The sequence below is a fragment of the Triticum dicoccoides genome, chromosome 3A (assembly GCF_002162155.2).
Source record: "Triticum dicoccoides isolate Atlit2015 ecotype Zavitan chromosome 3A, WEW_v2.0, whole genome shotgun sequence".
NCBI lineage: Eukaryota > Viridiplantae > Streptophyta > Magnoliopsida > Poales > Poaceae > Triticum > Triticum dicoccoides.
The window spans coordinates 120,104,896-120,121,690 of NC_041384.1; the positions used below are offsets into that span (position 1 = coordinate 120,104,896).

The 16,795-nt window shown below is 46.5% G+C and overlaps 2 protein-coding genes and 1 non-coding gene across 3 annotated transcripts; all 3 read left to right on the top strand.

Moving 5' to 3' along the window:
- The first annotated feature begins 262 nt into the window (after positions 1-262).
- TRNAE-CUC lies at positions 263-335 on the top strand. Its single transcript has one exon. It is a non-coding gene; the product is annotated as a tRNA-Glu (tRNA).
- A 143-nt stretch (positions 336-478) lies between these two features.
- On the top strand, positions 479-2,750 carry LOC119267496 (60S ribosomal protein L11-like). Its single transcript, XM_037548882.1, has 5 exons — positions 479-578; positions 680-787; positions 1,330-1,372; positions 1,464-1,659; positions 2,335-2,750. The coding sequence occupies exons 1-5, from the start codon at positions 576-578 to the stop codon at positions 2,525-2,527; spliced, it is 543 nt and encodes a 180-aa protein (XP_037404779.1). The 5' UTR covers positions 479-575; the 3' UTR covers positions 2,528-2,750.
- A 928-nt stretch (positions 2,751-3,678) lies between these two features.
- Positions 3,679-4,656, top strand: LOC119267497 (enoyl-CoA delta isomerase 2, peroxisomal-like). The gene has a single exon (XM_037548883.1). The coding sequence runs from the start codon at positions 3,705-3,707 to the stop codon at positions 4,419-4,421; it is 717 nt and encodes a 238-aa protein (XP_037404780.1). The 5' UTR covers positions 3,679-3,704; the 3' UTR covers positions 4,422-4,656.
- The last annotated feature ends 12,139 nt before the right edge of the window (positions 4,657-16,795 follow it).

A 16,795-nucleotide genomic window follows, 5' to 3' on the forward strand; every position in this document is an offset into this window, starting at 1 on the left:
ATATATTTTTATATTATATTTATTAGATGTTATAGATGTTAATATTTTCTAATATAAATTTGGTCAAACTTAGCAAACTTTGACTTCAGTCAAAGCTAATGTGCGGACTAAAAAGGACTGGAGGGAGTAGTAAATTGAATACACAAATTAGGAGATAAATTGAAAACTTGCAGGTTTAATCTTTTCGATATGCGAGATGCTATTTGTTCACCACTTCAAACACGACTAGCTTTATTACAAAATCTCGTCAAATCTACCAGCTTCCGTCGTAGTCTAGGTGGTTAGGATACTCGGCTCTCACCCGAGAGACCCGGGTTCAAGTCCCGGCGACGGAATTTTTTCCCTTTTTTTTGCGCTCCAAAGCCGGATTAACCAAAATTACTAAACCACCCTCCATTCCACCCCTGCACACGGGGGCACGGACGTAATTCTACGCATATAAGCACCCTCCGCGCTAGGGTTTCCTCCTCTCCCTCCCTACAAAGCCGCTGCCGCCGCCGCCCCGCACCACGCTTTAAACCCCTCCCCCCCTCCCCCTCTCCTCCCCCCCGCCGCCGCTCCCCAGATCCGCTGCCATGGTGAGTTCCCCTCCGCCCCGTCGATTGTTCCAACTCCTTCTGGTTGCTCGGGTTCCTGGTGTTCTGACGATACGTTGTTGTCTGTGTTTTGGTGCTTGCAGTCGACGGAGAAGAAGCAGCTGAACCCCATGCGGGACATCAAGGTGCAGAAGCTCGTCCTCAACATCTCCGTCGGCGAGAGCGGAGATCGCCTCACCCGCGCCTCCAAGGTATATATATGCCCGTCTATTTACCCTCCCGCTCGCCTCGTTGATGCGCTCGCGCGCGTGTGATTCAGATGTCAGTATATTGTTTTGGTTGTTCTTGTTCGCTCATAGCAATCTAGTCCTAGTTTGTGGAATTGTATCTGGCAGAAATCGGCACTGGCTTATTCAATCTGGGGTGTCCTTTGTAGATTGCTAGTAGGACATGCATCGGCTTCTGATGCTGATGCTGGTACCATGTACTCCCTCCGTCCAAAAAAGCTTGTCCCTCAAATGGATGAATCTAGCACCAAGTTAGTGCTAGATACATCCATTTGAGAGATAAGCTTGGGACAAGTTTTTCCGGACGGAGGGAGTAATAACTGTTGTTTCCCCGTGGTCAGTCGTTTCTGCTCCATTTTGCTTGTTGTAGATTGACCTTAATCAGTGTTGTCTCAGTGGCACCGAGTAGTTCAAGTGATTTCTCTGCATTCCTGGTCTCTAAATAATACTGGTTAACTGCAAATCATCGATGGATGTTAACTGCATTGTTGTTCTTAATTTGATAGGTGCTGGAGCAGCTGAGCGGACAGTCACCTGTGTTCTCCAAGGGTGAGCTTCTTAAATCCGACTTGTTCCCTTGGATCTGTCAATTGAGGTCAATGTAGTTGGTCCTAATAGGAAAGGTATTGTGCTATTGCAGCGAGGTACACTGTCAGGTCGTTCGGTATCAGGCGTAATGAGAAGATTGCGTGCTACGTGACTATCAGGGGTGAGAAGGCGATGCAGCTGCTGGAGAGTGGCCTGAAGGTGAAGGAGTACGAGCTGCTCAGGAGGAACTTCAGCGACACCGGCTGCTTTGGCTTCGGTATCCAGGAGCACATCGATCTCGGCATGAAGTAAGTTGACCTTGTTGCATCTCTTTTTTTTGTCAATGTGGTGCTTGTTTGGACTGGTTAATACTTATTATTAATCAAGTAGATGATTCTGTTTCATTCTTAAATAGCTGAAACCAAAATCATAGAGCTGAAAGATGTTTGGCTGAAGTTATAGTAGGGGCTACAGTATCATTAGGCAGCTACTCTTATTGTTAAAATCCCTAATAAGTTGTTTAATGCACTCATTATTTAGTAATGCCTAGAATATTTGTTAGAAATGGGCTTAATCAATATTGTTAGATTGGATTTATTTACTCAATTGATTCATATGCCAAATCCTGACTTGGTTCTCAAGCATTTAACTAGCATCACACATATTTGTATGTCAGAGATGACCAACGAAAGGCCTTGGTTCCTGTTGGCACCGTTAATATTTGACGATCTATTGGAATCATTTTGGATAAGTTTTCCCTTTCAGTTTAATAGTGCAAATAACTGATTGACTTTAGTTTGGCTACGCATTGTGTGGCCACTGCCTATGTCCTTTTAACCTTTGGATTTTGGGCACTACTACCTTCATTTACCAAGTATTTGCAGTACATCGTTATGTCTATTTGCTGATAGCACACAGTTCTCAGTGGTTGTTCAATGACGATTGGCACTTCTGACCAGTAACTAACCATGTTTCCTTTTCAGGTATGATCCATCTACCGGCATCTACGGTATGGACTTCTTCGTGGTGCTCGAGCGTGCTGGGTACCGCGTCTCCCGCCGCCGCAGGTGCAAGGCCCGTGTCGGTATCCACCAGAGGGTCACCAAGGAGGACGCCATGAAGTGGTTCCAGGTCAAGTATGAGGGTGTCATCCTCAACAAGTCCCATGCGAGCTAAGAAGGACGTAGCTCTCTTTAGACCTTGAGTTAATTAAGTTCACCTGGTTGCTGGATATGTATGTTACCTAGAAACCAAAAATGCTTTGTCAGTTTTGCCTGTACTCAAGCTGGATGATTTCTGTTTGATGCGCACTTTCGTCTAAGAGGCTCTCTTCTGTTTTATCCTCTCTGAACAATAGAGTATATGTTTGTCTTATGATAGACTGCCTTTTGTATGGCCACTCTCAAATCTTCTCTAATTTTTGGTTCGTCCACCTGAACTTGTGCCCTATTCGGTATCCCTCCGCTCCACAACTCCAGGAACGGAGTTGGCGGAGCTGCTGTTAAGATCGAAGGAGTTGTGGTTTCCCCGCTCCACATATTCTGGGAGTGGGTGATTACAGGCCCTTACTGTGACTGCTTCATCACATCGGTCCATTTCAGCAGCTGGAAGAAATCTGTAAATGATGGAATGAACGTTCGCCTGGCACAGATGGCATTTTTAGTTGAGCCGCTTCTTTAGAGCGTCAGATGACAGTGTTTTGTTGAAGATATACAGTAAAAAACACATTTCACACACAAAAGTTTCTTAAATTTACTTGTCGACCATTTCACCTGTGTATGAAATTTCATGAAGAAATGACACTAGGATATGCCGTAGTGAAAATACAATATAACTTCAAACAGTGTTTATAAGTATAACTTTGATTTTTTATCATTTTCGCCCAGAATGCCCCGGAGGTTTACAAGTATAACCTTGATTTTTTGTCATTCTCGCCCAGAATGCCCCGGAGTAGAATGGTTGACCATGTATGCTAAAAAAAATATTCCGATTATTCTGAGTTTAACCATTATTACTCTCTTTGATCGGAAATAAGTGTCGTGCTTTTAGTTGAAACTTATTTCCTATCAGAGGGAGTAGTATTTTTCTTAGAATTATTATTTATAACGACGCATGAGGAATCATGTCCGGTTTCAACTTGCGCAATGTCGTTCAAGGGTCGAAACCAATATCATTAGTTTCGCTGTCAGTTTTGCCATTTTTAATGGCGAAAGTTGAGCCAACTAGCCAATGGTAAGAGAGAACGAAATTGCTGGGAAGCTCGTGTAATTAGTACTAGATGATTAGGGTAAACCACAGCAAGTCTAGCCGCCCTTGCCAAACACATTCTGTCACCTGCTGCGAATCCCCCCAAATGGACACGGCAAGCATGTGCACCGTGGAGAGGCGCGGCCGCGTCCACCTCATCACCCTCACCGGCGCCGGCGAGCACCGCCTCGGCCCAGCCCTCATCTCGGCCATCCGCGCCGCCGTGGCCGCCTCCCCCGGCGCCGGCGCCCTCGTCCTGGCCGCCGAGGGCAAGTACTTCTCCAACGGCTTCGACCAGGCCTGGGCGCGCACGGTCCCGCCCCACCTCCACACCGCCATGAGCGAGGCCTTCCGGGGCCTCGTCGCCGACCTGCTCGCGCTCCCCATGCCCACCGTGGCCGCCGTCACGGGCCACGCCGCCGCCGCCGGCTGCGCGCTGGCCCTCGCGCACGACTCCGCCGTCATGCGCGCCTCCCGCGGGTTCCTGTACATGAGCGAGGTCGACGCCGGCATCAAGATCGTCGACTACTTCGCGGAGCTGCTCCTGCAGAAGGTCTCCGACGCCGCGGCCAGGCGGGACATGCTCCTCCGGGGGGACAAGATGACGGCCGCGGAGGCGGTGCGGCGGGGCCTGGTGGACGCGGCCGCGGACGGCGGCGTCGACGACGTGGTGGCCGCGGCCGTCGCGGCGGCCGAGGGGCTCGCGGCCAGGGGGTGGGACGGGGAGGTCGTGGCCGAGATCAGGAAGGCCATGTGGCCCGCCGTGTGGGCCAAGGTCAAGGACTACGGCGCCGACGCGGCGGCGCCCCGGCCGCGGCTGTAGGCTGCTCTGCTTCGGAAGGATTGCTCTGAATCTGTAGCATGTCGTAGACACCTACTGGGAACAGAAATAATGGGCTGGTGAACTGTGATCGGGCGGTGTGCTGGTGGTCTTCCTTGTCTGATGTATTGATCTCGCTTCTGGTTTCAATTCTTGAGAGTTAAGACCGACCGAAGCTTCTTGCTGATGGATTTTAGCTTGTGAAGGATGAACATGGGCACTCACTTCATCTTGCTTGTGACTATCATTGGTTTAGAACGTTCGATTTGGTTTGCAGATGTCGTGAACGTTGGAGCAGACTAGCATCTACGTTTGCTCACCACCCACCTAAAGTTTGTCTCCACCTCATGGAAGCACAATTAGAAGTGATTTGAATCTTGAAGGTTTTCAATATTTACATATGTGGCATCGAAAACCCCTCTCTCCAGCCTGCTACAGGAATAGACATATACTCCACATTATACATTTGCAATGAACAACGTACAACTTGAAACCAACTTAAAACCAACATGGCCAGCAGCGGTGTTGTTGGCTCTCCTCTTCAGGCTGAAGCCAAGGCGCTTCTCTTTGCTTCTGAAATAGCAGAAGTACTTCAACTACACCAGGCCACCATTTTGACAGATAATCAGGTACTTGCAAGAGCCGCGGCTTTTCTGGCGACATATATTCAAAAAGTTCAAACCTAGGACATTTGGAAATCCATTCATTGATAGCAGAATACTTTAATTGTTCCAAGGATTTTATGTTAAAGATATATCACGTCAAAAGGGATTTGAATGGTGTTGCTCATAACTGTGCAAAAGACTCGCTGAAAAAGCTTTCTACGGTACCTCCTACCTTGCACTGTATTAGCTCATCTCATAGGGGTATGCAATGCTCAGTGTTGCTAGCTTTGAGCAACTTTGTAAGCTATGGGTTCTGTATCCATGATGTAAAATGTGTATGGAAGTTCAATGAATGGCGCCTTTGGGCGCCCCTTGGGTTAAAAACAAAATAACCCTCGATGGCTTCTGTGTCCGCGGCCACTACTCATGCCCACTGCCGGCTCACGTTCCAGCCGTCGTGCAAGACAACATCGTTGTGACAATGTCGCCACCGGCTTTCAAGCTCATTATTTTCTTCAAATATATTGAAACACCAGGGTGAATATTTGGTCTTGAAAGGGGGTGATATGATAGCAAGGCAGCACCGTAGCTAGAGGCTGCGAGGTCAGGAAGGCCAAAGTGGCGATGAAAAAGGATTAAGCCGAAAATACACACATGAACCTGGGTCTAGGCACACCCTAATCGGTTCTTTTTAATGTAAAAAATGGCAATTATTTTTGAAACTTTTTGGTAACGAATATGGTATTTGTTATACTCATGTGTAACGTTTCATAAAGAAATAACTTTGGTGATCTTCGCTGTAAATAACCACAAAAACGGATCTATATGAAAGTACTATTCAAGGTTTTTGCAGCTGCGAATTCGTTGTTGTTGTCCTTTTTTTCGCCGAGAAGAAGACCGAAGTCATTTCAACTTCATGCATGAGTAGAACATCAAAGACATGTATGCTAGAAATGTTTTGGTTTTTATGCTTTCTATATATATTTTTCAAGGATACATCCAAAGTTGGACACATGAGAAACATAGATTAAGGAAAGCCAAGATGGCTAAGTACAATGCTTTGAGACAGCTACAACGTCCTAAGGCCACACAACACCCTTGCACGGATTACTCGCTAACTCTCCACCCATCTAACAGTCCGTCTCTACGGATGAGCTTTGTCGCGTTCCACCTCAGCCCTTCCTCACTCTCTTAAGAACCGTCGACGCCTAGGGTGTACCCCCATTGAAGAAAATGTAATTATGGTGCCGCCACAAGCACCAAATAATCAGTAACACTCAGGAGTGTGCATCCGCAGGAAACAACCCTTGCACCTCTTTATCGGCCCACCAGTCCACCAGATCTGTATCCAATATCGATGTCCAATCAGCCTTTGCCCCGGTGGTTAGGCATCACTGCCCATACCTCTCTAGCTCTCTAGCCAGCATGCAGCCAAAAAGAATGTGGTGTAGACCTTCCAATTCCTAATCACATAACAGGCACGCCACACAATGTGACAAACCATGCTGGCTCAACCTATCCGCCATCTAGCAGTGATCTCAAGAAGCTAGCTAGACGAGCATCTTGCATGACATAGGGGCACGGGAATTCTAGACCGTTGTTGTAGCCGGGTATAGCGTTCTCGCAAAGAAGAAGGCTTCATAAGCAGAACTAGCCGAGAATTGCCCGTCATTCCCCCATATCCACTCCAGATTGTCCTCCACATAATCTCGGAGCTGGAACCCCCCGAGCCAAGTTCCAAGAACTCTCGTAACACATGTCTAGCCATTTTGGGCATACATCGGTTCACCATCCATCGTTGACCAGACCATCCCTCACCGAGTGCACTTGAATGGCTCTCTTGATCACAAAGAGATGCGGAGCAAATTCTCTGATCTGGCCATCTCGCAGCCAACAGTCCTCCCAAAAGAGAGCTTTCATCCCATTCCCAATCGTTGTTTTTGTGGCTATACAGAAGATGGCCTTGGCCTCATCTGGGATCTGGATATTGAATTTTTTTGATGGTTTCTCGTCCACCACTCACTTTAGGTACGACCTTCTAGCTCTTAATGTCAAGTTCATCAGTCGCAGATTCAGTAGTCCCAACCCACCGATCCTCTTCGGCAAACACACATTATCCCACGCCACAAGACAATGGCCGCCCTTCACATCCTTCCGTTCTCTCCATGCAACCATGAAAGATTTTGGTTTCCTCGACAAGCATTTTGACTGGAGGTCCATTGTGAACATAGTGTGCATTGGCATAGCGGGGAGCGTACTCTTAACAAGCACCACTCACCCTACCATGACTAACATGGATGCTCGCCTGTAAACACTCCATCCACTGTGGCTTAGCCACTGTGGGCATTCTCAATCTCAAGGGCAACCCAAGATACATGCATGAGAAGGGTAGCATTTGATGGTAAGCTTCGTCGCAACAATTACGCCCATCCCAATGCAGGCACGCAAGCATTGAAGGTCTGGTCCGATAAACGTCACGATGTTGTCAGCATACCGGTGTTGCTACCGTCTTGCCACCAAGGGCGTCAACACACCCTTCTTCGTAGCTGCATTGAGAAGATGGTGCAACCCAACCATGGCAATCACAAAGAGAAGCAGGCACTACAAAAAAAAGACACATTGGTGACATTTTGGGCCGAACGAATTTTTTCCCTCTCATACTTATTACACTTCTATGATGATAATTGTGACAAAACCCGATATCATCATAGATGTGGTGGGGTCCTACTTCTATGACAAAAAATCATGACAGAAAAATGGGCTTTTCGTCTTGGGCGGACCGGAGACGTAGCTGCATGACATTTTTTGGGCCGTCCATGATGAGAAAAACTGTGGTAGGAGTGAGGGCGAGGAAAATATCGGGGAGTTCCCGGTTACGGTGGGTGGTCGGGGGCCGAGCGATGCGCGCTTCTCTCGTACACGTACGCGCGTGCGTGCGAGGCGTTGGGCTCTAACTGAACCCGAGCGAGGCGTTGGGCTCTAACTGAACCCAACCAATTGCACTAGCTAAGTTACTGAACCCGAGCGATCGATGCCTTGCTGTTAACTGAACCCGAGTGATCCCTTCGCTACTGATGCTAACTGAAGCCGATCGATGCTGCCTCTGGATGAACAATGAGCGTTGTTGGGGGGTTTGGATGAACAGTTCCCGGTGAGGGGTTGGATGAACAGGAACCCGTGGTAGTAGAGGCTGTTGCCGCTGGATGAATAGTACCTCGATCGATCGAGCCGGTGGATGAACATGACCCCGTGGAGGGGTGGATGAACAGGACCTCGTGGAGGGCTGGTTGAACAGTATCCGGTGGAGGGCTGGATGAACAGTAGCCCGTGGAGGGGTGGTTGAACAGGACCCCGTGGAGAGGGCTGGTTGAATAGTAGCCGTGGAGGAGCGCGCGGATGAACAGTCGCAGGTGGAGGCTGGAGGAGGTCGACAGTGGATGAACAGTAGCCCATGGAGGCTGGAGGAGGTCGACGGTGGAGATGAACAGTATCCCGTGGAGTCCCATTTTGCGGTACGCCACACCCCTCCCGATGAATAGGACCCCCGTTTCGACCGTAGCGCTCCAACACAAGTCCCTTTCCTCCGTTTTGCAGTACGCCACACCCCTCCCAATCAACAGGACCCCGTTTCCACCGTAGGAGGTCCGTTTCCTCCGTTTTGCGGTACGCCAGACCACTCCCGATGAACAGGATCCCGTTTCGACCATGGCCGGTCGAACACAAGGCCGTTTCCTCCGTTCTGCAGTACACCAGGCCTCGTTTCCATCGGCTGTTCTGTCCAAGCCGGTTGGCTCCCGATGAACAACAGGCGTTCCGTTGCCTCCCGATGAACACGTCGCATTCAGTTGCCTCCCCATGAACACGACGATGATGCAGTTTCTCCATTCCGACCCAGCCATGTATAGGAGCCCTGACCGTACATATGCGTGAGTAGGCGTTCGAGACCCCGCCCGTATGTACGTACATGGCCGTATTTACTTTCTTGCATCCTGGCCGCTGTCCATACGTGTACATGCTACGTGTGCGTCTCTACTACGACACATGCGCGCCTCTACTACGATACATTCCCTTCCTTACACGGCCACGGTTCATCGCTGCAGCCTGCAGACAGACCGATCGTATGTATGTACATGTTCGCGACCAGAATGACAACGTTACGTACGCTTCGACCAGGTGGGTCCCGACTGTCAGACACTTCCTTGCGTGCGAAGATGTAGGTAATGGGTCCTAGCAGTCAGTGGGGCGAATCAATTTTCCCCCGTAATATGGACGCACTTCCTTGCGTGCGAAGATGTAGCTGGTGGGTCCCTGCAGTCAGGGGAAAACATTTTTTTTTGTGAAATACGGTGGCCTCTCCGGTGGGTCCCTGCTGTCAGGTGGAGGAATAATTATTTTCCGCGTAATAAGGAGGCACCGTGGACCCAGCTGTCAGCCTCTCCACGTACAATACTCTTTCGATGGAAGTCGTTCGTTGACCACATTGACCATGCCGCGCCGAGAGCACCAAGGCGGTGGACGACAGCGAGGACTAGGAAGGGGACGACGCGGAGCCGGGGAAGACGCGGCAGTGGATGCCCACGCGGAGAGGAGTACGAGGGTTCACTGGTTCAGCTGCGGTGTGAGGCTGCCGTTGCCGCAGGGCCTGGCCGGCGGTGGGAGTAGTAGGGGGCGGTGAGGCCTCCACGGCAGCACAGTAGGTCACGGGAGACAGGAGCATGCGGTACGTGAAAGAAATATGCCCTAAAGGCAATAATAAAGTTGTTATTTATATTTCCTTATATCATGATAAATGTTTATTATTCATGTTAGAATTGTATTAACCAGAAATTTAGTACATGTGTGAATACATAGACAAACGAAGTGTCTTTAGTATGCTTCTACTTGACTAGCTCGTTAATTAAAAATGGTTAAGTTTCCTAGCCATAGACAAAAACGTACCCACGTTGGACTAGAGGGTGTGACAGGACACCGGGTAGAAAAATATTTTACCTATACATATATTGCCCATATAAGGTTGGGACACCCCGTAATTTCATTACCTGGACACCGGTACAACAAGCCGGCCCATTCAACAATTACCTGCGCCGCGATCTAGCCAGTGCGAGGCCCAGTCTTAGCAGCGAGCGAGGCAGCCACGACGATAGCTAAATCGATCGACCACCCCTAAAAAAAACTAAATCGATCGACCAGGTTCTCATCTAATTATTTCTCATTTCTCAAAAAAATTATTTCTCAAAAAAGGCTCTCATCTAACTCTAAAAAACGGCTCTCATCTAAAACAAACAATTTCTAAAAAAATAGGACAAACAAAAAATGCCATACGCCTCTCTGCGTCGCTCTAAATAAAATCAATCCATCACTGGATCGGCACTCACCATACTCACTTTGACGCCACCGTCCCCCGATCATGTCGAGTGGCCGAAGCAGCGGAAGAAATAGAATGTAAATCATAAGAAGTACATACCCTAATGCGCCATGTTTCTTCTAGATTGCAATTCTTGCTCCTCAAACCCTTGAGGATTAGGGCAAGGGCTCTTAACTGTGGTAATGATTAGATCATTAAAATATTTATAAAAATTGCGTGAAATATTTAAAATTTATTCACAAAATGGAGGTTAGATCGCAATCCTTGATGGTGATCGACATTTGTGGTGGAAGATTCTCCGAAGACTAGACACACCAAAGTGAGCTTACTTTAAAATCCAAGTATTAGATACATATTCTTTCATGGTTTAATCTTCTCTGCCCAAATATAAGTTATCAAGCATAAATATCAAATAATAACTATCAGTCATAGAAGGAAGTATTTATAGAAAAGCAAGAGCGATCAATACATGATGAAAATGTTTCGGTTTTGAAAAAGCAAGTGTTGTAGAATCATACGCATTAATATATACTTTTATATTCTCAAAAAAATATGTACTTTTATTTAATATGGTATGCCTGTTATATTGTATATGGGACACCGGGTAACTTTTGTCCTGGGTCCGCCCCTGGCCATGGACATGTTGAAGGAAATATGCCCTAGATGCAATAATAAAGTTATTATTTATTTCCTTATTTCATGATAAATGTTTATTATTCATGCTAGAACTGTATTAACCGGAAACATAATACATGTGTGAATACATAGACAAACAGAGTGTCACTAGTATGCCTCTACTTGACTAGCTCGTTAATCAAAGATGGTTATGTTTTCTAACCATAGACAAAGAGTTGTTATTTGATTAACGGGGTCACATCATTAGGAGAATGATGTGATTGACTTGACCCATTCCGTTAGCTTAGCACTCGATCGTTTAGTATGTTGCTATTGCTTTTTCATGGCTTATACATGTTCCTATGACTATGAGATTATGCAACTCCCGTTTACCGGAGGAACACTTTGTGTGCTACCAAACGTCACAACGTAACTGGGTGATTATAAAGGAGCTCTATAGGTGTCTCCAAAGGTACATGTTGGGTGGCGTATTTCGAGATTAGAATTTGTCACTCCGATTGTCGGAGAGGTATCTCTGGGCCCTCTCGCTAATGCACATCACCTAAGCCTTGCAAGCAATGCAACTAAATGAGTTAGTTGCGAGATGATGTATTACGGAATGAGTAAAGAGACTTGCCGGTAACGAGATTGAACTAGGTATTGATATACCGACGATCAAATCTCGGGCAAGTAACAAACCGATGACAAAGGGAACAACGCATGTTGTTATGCGGTCTGACCGATAAAGATCTTCGTAGAATATGTGGGAGCCAATATGAGCATCCAGGTTCTGCTATTGGTTATTGACCGGAGACATGTCTCGGTCATGTCTACATTGTTCTCGAACTCGTAGGGTCCGCACGCTTAAGGTTTCGATGATAGTTATATTATGAATTTATGAGTTTTGATGTACCAAAGTTGGTTCGGAGTCCCGAATATGATTGCGGACATAACGAGGAGTCTCGAAATGGTTGAGACATAAATATTGATATATTGGACGGCTATATTTGGACACCGGAAGTGTTCCGGGGAAGTTTCGGATAAAAACCGGAGTACCGGGGGGTTACCGGAACCCCCCGGGGGGTTAATGGGCCTCATGGGCCTAAAGTGGAGAATAGGAGGGGCTGCCAGGGCAGGCCGCGCGCCCCCTCTCGCCCTAGTCCGAATTGGACAAGGAGGGAGGGGCGACGCCCCCCCTTTCCTTCCTCTCCTCTCTCCCTTCCTTCCCCCCTCTCCTACTAGGACAAGGAAAGGGAGGGGAGTCCTACTCCCGGTAGGAGTAGGACTCCTCCTGCGCGCCTCCTACTAGGGCCGGCCGCACCCCCCTTGGCTCCTTTATATACGGAGGCAGGGGGCACCCCTAGACACACAAGTTGATCCACGTGATCGTTTTCTTAGCCGTGTGCGGTGCCCCCTTCCACCATAATCCTCAATAATATTGTAGTGGTGCTTAGGTGAAGCCCTGCGACAGTTGAACATCAAGATCGTCACCACGCCGTCGTGCTGACGGAACTCTTCCCCGACACTTTGCTGGATCGGAGTCCGGGGATCGTCATCGAGCTGAACGTGTGCTGAAACTCGAAGGTGCAGTAGTTTCGGTGCTTGGATCGGTCGGATCGTGAAGACGTACGACTACATCAACTGCGTTGATATAACGCTTCCGTTGTCGGTCTACAAGGGTACGTAGATCACACTCTCCCCTCGTTGCTATGCATCACCATGATCTTGCGTGTGCGTAGGATTTTTTTTGAAATTACTATGTTCCACAACAGTGGTATCAGAGCCTAGGTTTTATGTGTTGATGTTATATGCACGAGTAGAACACAAGTGAGTTGTGGGTGATATAAGTCATACTGCTTACCAGCATGTCATACTTTGGTTCGGCGGTATTGTTGTACGAAGCGGCCCGGACCGACATTACGCGTACGCTTACGCGAGACCGGTTCTCCCGACGTGCTTTGCACAAAGGTGGCTAGCGGGTGTCAGTTTCTCCAACTTTAGTTGAACCGAGTGTGGCTATGCCCGGTCCTTGCGAAGGTTAAAACAGCACCAACTTGATAAACTATCGTTGTGGTTTTGATGCGTAGGTAAGATTGGTTCTTGCTTAAGCCCATAGCAGCCATGTAAAACTTGCAACAACAAAGTAGAGGACGTCTAACTTGTTTTTGCAGGGCATGTTGTGATGTGATATGGTCAAGACATGATACTAAATTTTATTGTATGAGATGATCATGTTTTGTAACCGAGTTATCGGCAACTGGCAGGAGCCATATGGTTGTCGCTTTATTGTATGCAATGCAACTACGCTGTAATGCTTTACTTTATCACTAAGCGGTAGCGATAGTCGTGGAAGCATAAGATTGGCGAGACGACAACGATGCTACGATGGTGATCAAGGTGTCGCGCCGGTGACGATGGTGATCATGACGGTACTTCGGAGATGGAGATCACAAGTACAAGAAGATGATGGCCATATCATATCACTTATATTGATTGCATGTGATGTTTATCTTTTATGCATCTTATCTTGCTTTGATTGACGGTAGCATTATAAGATGATCTCTCACTAAATTTCAAGATAAAAGTGTTCTCCCTGAGTATGCACCGTTGCCAAAGTTCGTCGTGCCCAGACACCATGTGATGATCGGGTGTGATAAGCTCTACGTCCATCTACAACGGGTGCAAGCCAGTTTTGCACACGCAGAATACTCAGGTTAAACTTGACGAGCCTAGCATATGCAGATATGGCCTCGGAACACTGAGACCGAAAGGTCGAGCGTGAATCATATAGTAGATATGATCAACATAGCGATGTTCACCATTGAAAACTACTCCATTTCACGTGATGATCGGTTATGGTTTAGTTGATTTGGATCACGTAATCACTTAGAAGATTAGAGGGATGTCTTTCTAAGTGGGAGTTCTTAAGTAATATGATTAATTGAACTTAAATTTATCATGAACTTAGTACCTGATAGTATCTTGCTTGTTTATGTTTGATTGTAGATAGATGACCCGTGCTGTTGTTCTGTTGAATTTTAATGCGTTCCTTGAGAAAGCAAAGTTGAAAGATGATGGTAGAAATTACACGATCTGGGTCCGTAACTTGAGGATTATCCTCATTGCTGCACAGAAGAATTACGTCCTGGAAGCACCGCTGGGTGCCAGGCCTGCTGCTGGAGCAACACCAGATGTTATGAACGTCTGGCAGAGCAAAGTTGATGACTACTCGATAGTTTAGTGTGCCATGCTTTACGGCTTAGAATCGGGACTTCAACGACGTTTTGAACGTCATGGAGCATATGAGATGTTCCAGGAGTTGAAGTTAATATTTCAAGCAAATGCCCGGATTGAGAGATATGAAGTCTCCAATAAGTTCTATAGTTGCAAGATGGAGGAGAACAGTTCTGTGAGTGAGCATATACTCAAAATGTCTGGGTATAATAATCACTTGATTCAATTGGGAGTTAATCTTCCAGATGATTGCGTCATTGACATAATTCTCCAATCACTGCCACCTAGCTACAAGAGCTTCGTGATGAACTATAATATGCAAGGGATGAATAAGACTATTCCCGAGCTCTTCGCAATGCTAAAAGCTGCGGAGGTAGAAATCAAAAAGGAGCATCAAGTGTTGATGGTCAACAAGACCACTGGTTTCAAGAAAAAGGGCAAAGGGAAGAAGAAGTGGAACTTCAAAAAGAACAGCAAGCAAGTTGCTGCTCAAGAGAAGAAACCCAAATCTGGACCTAAGCCTGAAACTGAGTGCTTCTACTGCAAGCAGACTGGTCACTGGAAGCGGAACTACCCGAAGTATTTGGCGGATAAGAAGGATGGCAAGGTGAACAAAGGTATATGTGATATACATGTTATTGATTGTACCTTACTAGAGCTCGCAGTAGCACCTGGGTATTTGATACTGGTTCTGTTGCTAATATTTGCAACTCGAAACAGGGACTACGGATTAAGCGAACATTGGCGAAGGACAAGGTGACGATGCGTGTGGGAAATGGTTCCAAAGTCGATGTGATCGCGGTCGGCACACTACCTCTACATCTACCATTGGGATTAGTATTAGACCTAAATAATTGTTATTTGGTGCCAGCGTTGAGCATGAACATTATATCTGGATCTTGTTTGATGCGAGACGGTTATTCATTTAAATCAGAGAATAATGGTTGTTCTATTTATACGAGTAATATCTTTTATGGTCAGGCACCCTTGAAGAGTGGTCTATTTTTGATGAATCTCGATAGTAGTGATACACATATTCATAATGTTGAAGCCAAAAGATGCAGAGTTGATAATGATAGTGCAACTTATTTGTGGCACTGCCATTTAGGTCATATCGGTGTAAAATGCATGAAGAAACTCCATACTGATGGACTTTTGGATCCACTTGATTATGAATCACTTGGTACTTGCGAACCGTGCCTCATGGGCAAGATGACTAAAACACCATTCTCCGGTACTATGGAGAGAGCAACAGATTTGTTGGAAATCATACATACAGATGTATGTGGTCCAATGAATGTTGAAGCTCATGGTGGATATCATTATTTTCTCACCTTCACAGACGATTTAAGCAGATATGGGTATATCTACTTAATGAAACATAAGTCTAAAACATTTGAAAAGTTCAAAGAATTTCAGAGTGAAGTTGAAAATCATCATAACAAGAAAATAAAGTTTCTACGATCTGATCGTGGAGGAGAATATTTGAGTTACGAGTTTGGTCTACATTTGAAACAATACGGAATAGTTTCGCAACTCACGCCACCTGGAACACCACAGCGTAATGGTGTGTCCGAACGTCGTAATCGTACTTTACTTGATATGGTGCGATCTATGATGTCTCTTACAGATTTACCGCTATCGTTTTGGGGTTATGCTCTAGGGACAGCAACATTCACATTAAATAGGGCACCATCAAAATCCGTTGAGACGACGCCTTATGAACTGTGGTTTGGCAAGAAAGCGAAGTTGCCGTTTCTAAAAGTTTGGGGCTGCGATGCTTATGTGAAGAAACTTCAACCTGATAAGCTCGAACCCAAATCAGAGAAATGTGTCTTCATAGGATACCCAAAATAGACTTTTGGGTACACCTTCTATCACAGATCCGAAGGCAAGACATTTGTCGCTAAGAATGGATCCTTTCTGGAGAAGGAGTTTCTCTCGAAAGAAGTGAGTGGGAGGAAAGTAGAACTTGATGAGGTAACTGTACCTGCTCCCTTATTGGAAAGTAGTACATCGCAGAAACAGGTTTCTGTGACACCTACACCAATTAGTGAGGAAGCTAATGATAATGATCATGAAACTTCAGAACAAGTCACTACTGAACCTCGTAGGTCAACCAGAGTAAGATCCGCACCAGAGTGGTACGGTAATCCTGTTCTGGAAGTCATGCTACTAGATCATGATGAACCTATGAACTATGAAGAAGCGATGGTGAGCCCAGATTCCGCAAAATGGCTCGAAGCCATGAAATCTGAGATGGGATCCATGTATGAAAACAAAGTATGGACCTTTGGTTGACTTGCCCAATGATCGTCAAGCAATTGTGAATAAATGGATCTTCAAGAAGAAGACTGATGCTGACGGTAATGTTACTGTCTACAAAGCTCGACTTGTCGCAAAAGGTTTTCAACAAGTTCAAGGGATTGACTACGATGAGACCTTCTCACCCGTAGCGATGCTTAAGTCTGTCCGAATCATGTTAGCAATTGCCGCATTTTATGATTATGAAATTTGGCAGATGGATGTCAAAACTGCATTCCTGAATGGATTTCTGG